The 12,308-nt window shown below is 47.3% G+C and overlaps 1 protein-coding gene across 3 annotated transcripts in view; it reads right to left on the bottom strand.

The window, feature by feature from the left end:
- The window catches only part of ccdc187 (coiled-coil domain containing 187), a 59,516-nt gene extending 57,127 nt beyond the window's left edge, over positions 1-2,389 (bottom strand). Inside the window, exons 1-2 of one of the 3 annotated variants that reach the window (XM_072245129.1) lie at positions 2,209-2,389; positions 339-440 (exon numbers count right to left, since the gene is read on the bottom strand). In XM_072245129.1, coding sequence (XP_072101230.1) covers positions 339-387 — 49 coding nt within the window. In that variant the 5' untranslated portion in view covers positions 388-440; positions 2,209-2,389. The other 2 variants (XM_072245127.1, XM_072245128.1) reach the window with 2 other exon arrangements.
- Positions 2,390-12,308: the final 9,919 nt, after the last annotated feature.

Genomic DNA, 12,308 nt, shown 5'->3' on the forward strand with positions numbered 1-12,308 from the left:
TGTATCATAAATAAATACACACACAAACTGGGAAATGGAAAGCTTCACTCCTACCCCCATCCTGCACTGCACCAACAATCAGAGTGACACTATCACAGTTCAGGGCACTGGAGTTCTGACATCATCTGTACGTCCACCCCATGACCACGTGGGTTTCCTCCGGGTGCTCCAGTTTCCTCCCACAGTCCAAAGATGTGCCATTCAGTAGGTTTAGTAAATAGTTTCTTGATTAGGCTAGATTTAAATTGGTGGGTTCTTGGTAGTGCAGCCCAAAGAGCTGAAAGGGGCTATCCCACACCGTATCTCTAAGTAAAATTTTTTAAAAATCTCTTGCTCACCTTCTCGCACCCGAGGTAAATTGGATTTATCTATTACGATTTCACTCATTGTGGTCTTGGGATTCAACAGGATTGTGTAGGAACATCCAAATAATCAAACATCTGGAAAAACAAGAACAAACAAAAATATTTTATGGGTGGAAACTTGAAGAATTCCTAGTCTACTGGTGGATCTTAAAATTCCAAGCTTTCAAAAGCACACAAGTTGAGAATAAGCGGAGGAGCAGAGACCAGGCACGGGTGGCGGCGGGTGTTAGAGAGATGAGGCAAATTGCATCCCATTGCAATTTCATTGACAGTGGAAGAATGGAAAGAGCAATCGGGCCCACAGGAGTGAGGGGTGACAAAAAGGGTCAGCACTGGACAGGGTAGCACAAGCCTCCATTTAACACAGCAACAGGGAAGTGCCAGAGCTTTAGTCTCCACGTCCAACAGCCTGCAGGAACTGGTCATATGGGGCGGCGACTAGAGAGCCATTTGTCCCTGTGGAAGCGCACTCGGGGGAAGTCCACCGGCAGAGGCAGGGAAGTACTGCGGGTGTCCGAGTCCGGGGCCCCTAACCTACCAGTGGTCCAGAGGATGAGGATAGCCAGGAAGGGCAGCGGAAAAAGCCTGGCAGGAACCTCAGTGTGAGCATCTGGCAGGCCCCTGGCATGGTACTGGCTCCAATGTGTTCCACTACTGCAATTTTTTTTACATGGCCACCATTGGCAAGGGTTCCAGTAAAATCCCTTTATACCTTTTTCCCATTTCAGAGTTAAATTTATTTATCTCATTCCCAAATTCTTCTATCTCCCATGCTTGCTAACCCATCGCTTGGTTCCCCTTTCGTCACCCCCCCCCCTTTCTCCACCTTTATCTAGTGAGGCAACATCTCTGTCCCCACCTCACAGACGCCACTCGGCCGGCTAAACATCTTATTTCCAGCACCTGTGGCAACCTGCAAACCAAAACGGCCACAAAATGAACCTCGTCCCAGTAATTCTCGGCTGGGTGGGGTACGGCTGTATGGAGCGGAATTTATTGGCCGTCCCTCCAGAAGAACAACAAACTTCACGACATACTGCAGTGCGATTAAATCTGATTCTGAAGTCGCCGGGGAGCCGCCGCCTCGAACGGCTGCCGACTGGCGTTGGGTGGAGCTTTACTCCCGGTCACTGAAGGAACGTTTCCACTTCAGACCGGTGTCGTCTGGGATCGGAGCTCCCTCTGCACACGACCTTCCGGAGGGATGTGTGGGGTGGGGGTGGGGGTGGGGGTGGGGGTGGGGGTGGAATCACACTCATCACTACCGCCTCCAGAACACAGAAAGTACATCTCGATTTCCCCTAAAAAAAATCCAAACTCACACCATACAACGTTCCCCGCAAATTCACCCAACAATCAAGCCGTCCCCTCCCCGCCTGTCAGAAACCACCGGTCCCCGGTCAGCGGGGGACACCAGGCTGGGGTCTAATTCTGATCAGCAACCGAGAACACCCCACCCACCCGCACCCCCACCCTCTGGAGTTCAGACAGTTCATTACCAGCCTCTTCTCACTGTCCGCCGTCTCCGTCAGCAAGAAGGCTGCAACAGTTGGGACAAAACTTGCGGAGTTGCTAAAGTCGGCCCGCTCCCCCTCACTGCACCGGAGGAGAGTGTAGGCGCCCAGATTTATACCGCTATCTCCCTGCGCTCTCTCTCTCACACACACAAAACTACCCTTCCCTTCCCCTGGAGAACTCTCCACCCTCTCCCCCCACCACAACTCTCTCTCTTTCTATCTTTAATTCATCCCGTAACCCTCTCCCTTCGCCTCTATATCCTCCTCTTCTCCCTCTCCCGGTCCCTTTATCCTCCCCACTGCCACTTTCTTTCCTAATGCTCCACCTCTGAATCCGACAGCTGTTGTCTTTGGGACTACGGAGGGCAGCCGCTGCCAAACCACAGTCAAAATCCTGTCACACAGCTGTTCTGGTGAACTTGCGGCCAAGCCAGCGGCGTGTGAAGACAAGAGGCCGACTGTGGAGCCCCTGTGCGGTCAGCCGCGCACACCGGGGAGCTGCCCCCGCCCGCCGAGGCCGAAGTGCCGCAAGGACACACGCCAGTAAACAAGACACCGACCGCTCCCTCTCTCCTTTCACCCGTCTCCAGTCCAACCTGCAGTCGTTCACATCTACGCGCTTACCGATTGCTACCGCACCAAACATAACACTGAAGGGGGTTTTCAGGAGAGATTAAAGGTCGGAGGGGGCGCTTTAATTAGGAGGACCTCAGGAAGGCACCGCCAGACGCGTTGGAGTGAATGAGCAAAGGGTAAAACCGCAGGAGAGCTTAAAAGCTCGATGGTGATGGAGATAGAATAGATTCCATCACCTACAGTCCGAGCATCCGCACTAGAGTGGTCACTGGTTCGAATCCGGCCAGCTCCTTGTATGCTTTCTTTTTATTGACTTTTTTTAAAAAAAGTGTGTATACAAACAAGAGGAGAATATCTCTGGTATATATGTCAATAACAGTACATACAGAAGGTAAAATAAACAATATCAGAATCACACATGGTGTTGATCCACAAAGTGTAAATTTGATATAGAATGTATAATACGGAAAAAAAACAATGTAATTCATTCTCCTCTACTTGTATGATTTCCATCCGTGCTGGGCTGTGCGTCGAGCTAGTAACTCGGCCTCGTGGGAAAAAAAAGACGAAAATGCTGAAGAAACGGCAAGGTCACCGCCGGATGCACCATAAGGCGCGAAGAGGGACATCAGCAACCTGCAGCCCTCTATCACCCGCCAGTCAGTCACCATCTCCACTCTCCCCTGGTCTGCGCTTTCCCCTCAGCTCTCTGTACCTGGGCCTCGCCATTTCCCCTCCACGGATGCTGTCCAGCCCGCCGAGTCTCTCCACACGGAACAGCCCAGACCGTGAACACAGCGATGAGGGGTACCTCTCCCTGCCTGGCCGGCGACTGAATTGTACTTTGTACTCATTTAAATTATGAGGCAAAGAGGAATGGAAGCATTGCGGTGTACAGGATGTGGTAGGCCCCAGGCGGAGAAATTTGGATGGGCTTGAATTTAGGGACATTTCGAGAGGGAAGAGGGACCCCGCACATCCGCTTGGACTCCGGAGCTGAACCGGAGTGAAGGCAAATGGTTCAGGGGCCTCAGCGTGAAAACAACGCGGTGTAAATAAACTCGAATGTACCGACACCTGGGAGGGGGAAGGACTGGAGTTGGAACAAGGTTTGTTAGGTGCTTCCGCTGCAGTTGAATAGCCAAGGCTGGTGATTAAAAGCGCACTCCATTCATTTGAAGGGCAGATGTCCTGTCTGAGGGTCCATTTACACCAATGTTTGGGGCAGGAACAGAGTTTGAACTCTCTTTTCCGGAACCCATGGCCCTTACACATCAAACGTGACCATTGGAAATTGGCATCGAGCTCGCCTTTGGTGATCTCCACTTCGGTGCTGGAGCCTCGCACCCCTGAACTCACCCACGTTGCCCATGACCGAATCTCCCCGCCACCACTGCTGGCTCACCGGGATGAATCGCTCCACCCGGTGGTTGTTCCCCGCACGTTGCAGGCAGGTTTAACAGGATTACTGTATGTTTATTGTGGAGGGATTGAGTTTTATGCAAAAAAATATTTCCTAGTTATTTGCTGCGGGAGCAGATGAAAATTTGAATCCATACCAGCCACCCCCAACCCCTACCCTCCACTCCTCCTCCCTCTCCCTCCTCCTTCCTCTCTCTCTCTCCCCCCTCCTCTCCCCTCCCCATTCTTCCTCCTCCCCTCTTCCCACACCTCCCTCTCGCTCCTCTCCCCATCCCTCCTCCCCACCCTTCCTCCTCCTCCCCTCCCTCCCCTCTTCCCCCTCACTCCCCACCTCCCCCTCCCACTCCCCTCTCCCCAGCCCAACCCCTCCTTTCCTCCCCTCCTCCTCCCTCCCAACCCTCATGCACTCCCTCCCCATCACCCCTCCCTCCTACTCCTCTTCTCCCCTCCCCCTCCCCACAAGAGCCGCCACACTTCCTGTACTCACATCATATGCCCACACCTCACTAACCCTGATCCATACATCTTTGGAATGCAGGAGGAAAGCGGAGCACCCATAGGAAACCCACACAGTCACAGGGGAAATGTACAGTGCAAGCTCCTTACAGCCGACAGTGGAATCGAACCCCAGATGCTGGTGCTGAACATAGCGTTATGCTAGCCTCTATGCCACCGTGTTAAGGAAGGCAGCTGATGAAGTAGCTAAGGAGGGTTGGACCAAATATATTCCTGTGAGAGTTCCTCCAGCAAGACCCTGATGCCAGGGTGATGGATTTCCAACAACCACAACCACAAACATCTTCCTTTGCGCACGGTTTAATGCCAGCTCCCTTTGAGGGGTTTCCTCTTCATCTCCATTTATTTGTATTTTACCAGGGCACACTTGAATGTGACAGAGCACTGAGCTGACCATCAGCTGCAGGGTTACTTCGCCCTGTCTGTTCCTAGTTTTAGTGGTCGGCACATGACATAGCCTTGTGTTCCACGCATTTCAGTTTACGCTAACGTGACCTTTGTGTGTGAAATTAAATGAGGTGCCACCTTATACGTGTTCCATCACCAAGAGCACTCGGTTCCATCTTCATGCAATTGTCATAGTTGAAATCGCTGTGCTGATGTTTTTCCCAGTTGCACTGATGGATAATTGCTGACCGTCCAGCTGTAATGGTATGATACTGTTTACCCTGCAGTTGATTTTATTTGTTCTAATTTGATGCCCTTTTTACACTGGTGCATTGCTCTGGCTGCACAAGTGCACCGTTCAGACTGTAGCAGTATAATCAGGAAGTCCAAGCATTGTGTAGGATGAAGGGGTGGACCCACCAATGGATAATCCCTTAGGAGAAGATCATACTCAACTTGAATGATCAAAAATACAAAGTACATTAGTATATGTGCAGAATACAACCCTGAGATTCATCTTCTACTAGAAGAATGTGTTGGATCCCCAGTACGACCCTCCAGGATGGCTCTCAAGACCAAAGCATGGACATTCACCTGACAAAGACATGGGCAGGAGCTGACAAATAGAAATCTGTTTCCATAATCGGTTTCCGATGGGGAGATGGTCCTTCTAGGCTCTCGTTACTATAAACCTTTGTGTCCTTCACAGAGTAGTCCAGGGTGGGGACTAGATTACAGTAAGGACTGAAAACCCAATTCATTCGACCTCATTGGACTAACAACCCAAATACAACCAAGGTGCATCTTAAATATGGATGTAATAAGCCATGCTGTTGTACCAGGAAAGTAGACGTAGGCAGTAAATGCCACTCTTAATGATGTCCATGCTATGAGACTACTTGGACAAAAGACTCCAGGAGAACTAATTGTGAGCGATGTTAACAAGTGACTTTGGAACTGCCTCCCACCAGAAATCAATGCCTTCAGAGCCTGGGAACAGCAAGGAATCAAGGTAACCTTTGATACTTAACAGGAGCGACGAAAACCTGTGGTAGAGAAAGTGGCAGTTTCTTTATTCCTTCTAGTTCACCACTGCAGATTCATCCACTCCAGCTGTCAGCCCCTTGATTTAAAAGCTCAACCAAAGATCACACTGTGTGCCTTATACATTTTACCTCCAGTTTCCTGTAATTTCACTTATAGTCTCCATTTTAGCATATTTATTGCAGAACATGACATCTAAAGACCATTTATTCACACCAGAGCGACACATTTATTACTCCTTGTAACAGCAGAAATATTGCCAAGGGTTTTTGGCGCAGGTGTAGCTAGATGCATCTATTTTATATTTTATTGAGAAATGCAAAAGGTATTTAGACAAACAACCTGCTGTAAAAGTCAGAGAGATTAAACTTTACTGACCTTTGGCTGCCCCACTTATTTATTCTGTTTATGCTCTAGTGTCAACTTCATTTAATAAGGTGAAGATATATTACAATTCTGATTGTAATATATAACAAAACTATGTACTGGCACATAGGCAAAAATCCGGACTGAATTTTGAGGCCAACATAGTTTATTGAGAAGCTGAGTCAAACAGACCAGGAGGAACTTGGCTTCTTGCCTAATCTGCATTGTTAGAAAATCAGTGTTTAAATGGGGAAAAGGTCAGGAGAAAGAGGGGGTATAGATTCACCAATTATTAAAAGTAACAAGGAAAGTTGGAGTAACACACACACACACACACACACACACGCACACACACGCACACAAAATATTGCAGGATTCTTATCAAGGGTCATGGCCCAAAGCGTTGACTATTTTTCCCCTCCTAGCTGCTGCCTGACCTGCTGAGTTCCCCCAGCATCTTGTGTGTGTTGCCAAGATGAGAAACCCCGCAGATGCTGGAAAGTCAGAGCAACACACGCACAACATTCAGGGTTTTGGGCCCTGAATGGAAACGTGGTGGTGGGAGGGGAGTGGGGTTGTTGTACGGGCAGGTGTAGCAGTTAGGCCACTTGCAGGGATAAGTGCCCGGAGGGCAATTAGTGGAGAGGGATGAATGGACAAGGGAACCGTAGAGGGAGGGATCCCTGTGGAAAGCGGAGGTGGGGGGGGTGAGGTAAAGATATGTTTATTGGTAGGGTCCCCTTGGAGACAGTGGAAGTTGCGGAGGATGATGTGTTTGATGTGGAGGCTGTTGGGATGGTAGGTAAGGACAAAAGGGATTCTCACTGTTATGGTGGCGGGAAGATGGCGTGAGCACGGATGTATGGGAAATGGAGGAGATGCGGGTGAGGGCAGCATCAGTAGTGGAGGGAGGGAATCCCCATTCTTTAAAGATGGAGGACACATCTCTGATGTCCTGGAACGGAAAGCCTCATCCTGAGAAACAGATGTGGTGGAGACGAAGAAACTGAGAAAAGGGAATAGTATTTTTACAGGAGACAGGGTGGGAAGAGGTATAGTTGAGATAACTGTGGGGATCAGTAAGTTTAGAAAAGAGGTCCGTTGGCAGTTTATCTCCAGAGATGGAGATATCAAGAAAGGGGAGGTGTGTGTTGCTCTGGATTTCCAACACCTGCAGAATCTCTTGTGTTTATAACAAGGTACGTTAACAGTCAAATTATAAGTACCAATGATACATTGAGATTTGTTTCAAGAAGAATAAAATTACAAGGCTGAAAAGCTGTGGGAATTTTATTTGGAATGTAGACTGAGATCATGCTTGGAGCACTGTCAACAGTTCTGTCCTCCATATATCTACAAGGATATGGAGAGGGTCCATGTGGAGAGACGATGGACAAATGTTTTATCAGGTTCCTATCAGAACTGAGAGATTAAAATGGTTAGGAAAGATTGACTAAACTGGGAGTTTATTCCTTTGAAATGTGCATGCTGAGAGATGTTCCAGTCATTATCATCATCATCAGTATGTGCTGTGCAAGTTTTTCTACAGAAGTGGTTTGCCATTGCCTTCTTCTGGGCAGTGTCTTTACAGGACAGGTGACCCCAACCATTATCAATACTCTTCAGAGATTGTCTGCCTGGCACCAGTGGTCGCATAACCATGACTTGTGCCATGTTCCAATAGTGTTCCTTAAACCACGACATGGTTTGACGAGGGAGAGAAGATCGGAGATAACAAGGCTCGAGGTGTCAGTATATAACATCATAAATCCAAAAAGTGTACCGGGAAGGGGGAAATCTACACATGTTGGAAATCTGAAAAAAAAAATTGTTGGAAATACCCAAGAGGTCAGGCAGGAAATGTGGGGGAAAAAGTAGATGTGCTTCAGGCCGATGACTTTTCATCAGAACCTGGGTTTCCTTTTGCTAAATCCACTCGTATTTCTCTTCCAAGAATTCCCATTTTGAAGGAAGTCTGCTCTCCGCAGATGGATTTCTCTTTGCCCCTTTCGTTTTCTGTTGCGGTTCATAAGAAAAGATTCTGATAAATAGGCACCAACCTGGAGGGCTAAAGCCCCCAATCCGGATGATGGGTCTTCACCTGTTATGTCTGCTGTCCATTTTCCTCAACAGATGCTGCCTGACCCACTGAGGCCCTCCAGCAATGTGCTTGTTGCTTCCAATTCCAACATCTGCAGTGTTGTGACTCCAGCCGGAAGTGTTCCTTCCACCAGAGAGCCCCTCCCATATACACCTCCAACATCTCCTCTCTTTGGAATTGGAATGAAATGTCCTTATGTGGAAAGTAAGTGAAGTAAAGGCATTCGTTAGTCTTGCGACACCATGAAGTCTTCACTCTCCAGGGCGCAGGCCTGGGCAAGGTTGTATGGAAGACCAGCAGTTCCCCATGCTGCAAGTCTCCCCTCTCCATGACACCGATGTTGTCCAAGGGAAGGGCATTAGGACCCATGCAGCTTGGCACCAGTGTCGTCGCAGAGCAATGTGTGATTAAGTACGTTGCTCAAGGACACAACATGTTCCCTTGACTGGGGGCTCGAACTCACGACCTTCAGGTCGCTAGTCCAATGCCTTAACCACTTGGCCACGTGCCCACACTATGTGAAAAGTACAGAAAGCATTTGAGGCAAATGGCAGAGTTGTGCTTAGGAAGAGCCTGGATCATCTAAAGTGAAAGGTTAAAAAATGTACTCAGCAGTAATAAGGGTATCATAGCACAATGTTTTACAGTACCAGCGACCTGGGTTCAATTCCCACTGCTGTCTGTAAGAAGTTTGTACTTTCTCCCTGTGACCCCGTGTGGGTGCTTTGGATTCATCCCACAGTCCAAAGACACGCCAGTTGGTAGGTTAATTGTTATTCCTCTCCGTGCCTTGTGGCGCATCGGGTGGCAACCTTGCCATTTTCTTTAGCACTTGTCTGCGTTTCACGGGGCTGAGTTGCTAGCTCAATGCTCAACCCAGCATGGATGGAAGTCATGCAAGAAGCCGGCCGGACCATTCGCTTCGGAGTCCGGTGCTGATGCCGTGACACCACCAGCTGGCAGTAGGTCATTGTAAACAGCCTCATGACTAGGACAGGGTGAAATCGGGGGGGGTGGGGGGCTGGGGTGGTGCTGCATGCGGAGGTTTGAAGGGCTGGAAGGGCCTATTCCGTGCTGTATCTCAATAAAATTTTAAAAAATGAATTTAGGTATGGGGCATATATCAAAGTACTAAACAGAAAAAAAGCTGAGTTGGATAGATGGCCAGAGTGCAGTGTAAGGGAAGTGAGCTGGCTCTTTAAGAGATTTTCAATGATTTTTTTAAAGAATTCATTCAATAATATCATGACAAACCCTCTTGGATAAAGCTACGTCATTTTCCTTGTGAATGATAAACAGCTCTTTAAATTTGGGGTCTGACAGAGGTAAATTAGATGTGTTTGTTATTGGTGACTGTTAGTAAGGGGCAGTAAATCTATGTCCCATCTGCTCTCATGTTTTATCCTCGAAGCTGAGTCAAAATGAAGAGCTGATTGGATCCAACAGCTGGAGATAGTTTATGGATCTTGCTCTTGTTTTTCGTGATAGGGATGGGGTAGCAGGATATATAAAGTCCTTGTTCTGTACTGAGTGCACACTTCTGTTCTCACTCCCTAACAAGTTGTCTCCCAATCCCTTTTCATCATGTCCTTCGTACTCCTGGCTGGTGTGTTGCTTCTTAGTGGATCCTATCTCTTCGCTATACCCGTCACAGACTCAAGATACAGTGCAGGTAAGCCATGGGTTGAAGGGGTCGAGGAAAAGCTTGTACTGAGCTCTTTCCTGTGTCACGATCATCACTTATCCATCTCCATTCCTCGGTGTAAAAGTATCGGGTTACAGCACCTCCTTGTAGGGTGTCTGGCATGGTTAGATGTACTGTCTCCTCAGACTTCTTCAGGCCTCATCTCACAGCTTGACGATAAGCCTGCAATTCTCTTAGGTGTTAGGTGGAGGGACAGGCCGTGTTGAGGAAGCAGGGAGTCTACATAAGGATGTAGACAGATGAGGAGAATGGGCATAGGAGTGGCACGTGGATTGCAGTTTAGGGATAGCAGAGCACACTTGATGGGCTGAATGGCCCAATTCTGTTCCTATGTATTATGGGCGGGACGTAGAGTGAGAGTGTGATTGGAGCACTGTCAACAGTTCTCTCTACCATATTATTGACAAGGATATGGGAATTGAAGGCATTCTTCAATGAACATTAATGTCTGGTTGTTATCACATTGCAGTGCACAACTGGGTTGCCATGAACTATGATTTCAATACAAAAATATTTTAGTAGCATATTTTTGGATGTCCTGTCATGGTCAAAGGTGCTTTATAAACACATGCAGGCATCTTCCTCTGAATTTCCTCCGGTGTTATTGTGAGTTATAAATAAGTAATACTTACCCAGTTGTTTTCACACAGTGAGCGATAGGTGGCGGGAACACACTCCCAGGGATGGTGGTACAGGCTGATACTATAGGGACTTTTAAAAGACTCTTAGGTAAATAGATGTAAGGAAAATGGAAGGTTATGGGCTATGGAGGAGGGAAGGGTTAGGTGGATCATGGAGTGGGATTATATTGGTCAGCACAACTTTGTAGGTTGAAGGTTCATGCTGTGATTTACTGTTCTATGTTCCATTAATTATTGGCATATGAGTTCACCTATGTAAATGCTATTGTCCTACAGTATGCCCGTAAATGAGTTAATAACAAATCTTGTGTTTAGTGTAGGACGGCGTCCCTGAACAGGATGAAGTTAATATCTATTCTGACTTTGAATCCCACGCAAAATGCTAGAGGAATTTACCAAGCCAGACAGCATCAATGAAGAGGAATAAACATTGATTGCTTATTCCCCTCCAGAGATGCTGCCTGACTTGCTGAATTCCTGCTTTTTTGTGTGTGTTGCTCAAGATTTCCAGCATCTGCAGCATCTCTTGTGTTTCTAACTTTGAATCTGATCTTTGGTTTCGAGATCCCATTGTACAAAGTTGATTTTGGGTCTGATTCAGAAGTTAACATCAGCTTGTATTTCCATTTCTGTCTTTAAAGAGCCAGAATCATACTTTCCAGCTTGGGTACAGAGATCAGTTGCTAGAGTTTAATTTCCATTCTGTTTATTCCCTACTGATCGCAATTACTTAACATTAGTCAAAATAATTGACTGGTAATTTTAAATCCCAGCTGTTAGTGTTACTGCAATTAATATCCTGTGGAATTTTTCCCTTGATTCACTTACCAAAGCTGGGAGCAGTTTGGTTTTACTTGTTTACTTTCCTTTTGTATCCAGTTTATCAGTAGAAGTTATGAAACGAGCATTCCTGAAACCTCCTCTGTAAGTTTAATCACATGATTATTCCAAAAGTCTCTGGCGGATCTTTCAAGTTCCCTATCAGTTCACCAGACATTATCCAAATTTCTGCGGACATGTCTTCACCTGTGTCGAGCCCCAATCACACATCTCCCTATCACTACCTCACACTGACACCAGCCTGATACTGCCCTCAAATTCTGATTCCTGTTTTTAAATACTCCATGGGCCCAGACTGTCTCCCTCAGAAACTCCTCCATGTCTCTGCATTCCACCAGAACGAACAATTCACTCCACTCCGGGAGGAACACTCTGAAACACCCTGCATTAATCTCCTGTCCCCTGCCTACTGCTCTTCATTTAAACCCATACTTCAAACTTACAATCCCGAAAAATGCCTTCATTCAATTTACTTTGTTAGAGATGTTTCATAGAGGAAAATGTTGCAGTTGTGATTATTGTAAAAGATACTGGATCTTTGAATATAGTTGCATAGATGCTAACTCTTAATATGTGCATTGGTTCCGAATTTACTAAGTCCCACACACACTGACTCTCATGGGGGTACAGTTCCCCACACATTGACTCTCACCAGGGTACAGTCTCACACACACTGACTCTCACCGGGGTACAGTCTCACACACACTGACTCTCACTGGGGTACAGTCCCACACACACTGACTCTCACTGGGATACAGTCCCTCACACACTGACTCTCACCGGGATACAGTTCCACATACACTGACTCTCATTGGGGTACAGTGTCAC

Source organism: Mobula birostris, chromosome 27 (assembly GCF_030028105.1).
Source record: "Mobula birostris isolate sMobBir1 chromosome 27, sMobBir1.hap1, whole genome shotgun sequence".
Classification (NCBI taxonomy): Eukaryota; Metazoa; Chordata; class Chondrichthyes; order Myliobatiformes; family Myliobatidae; genus Mobula; species Mobula birostris.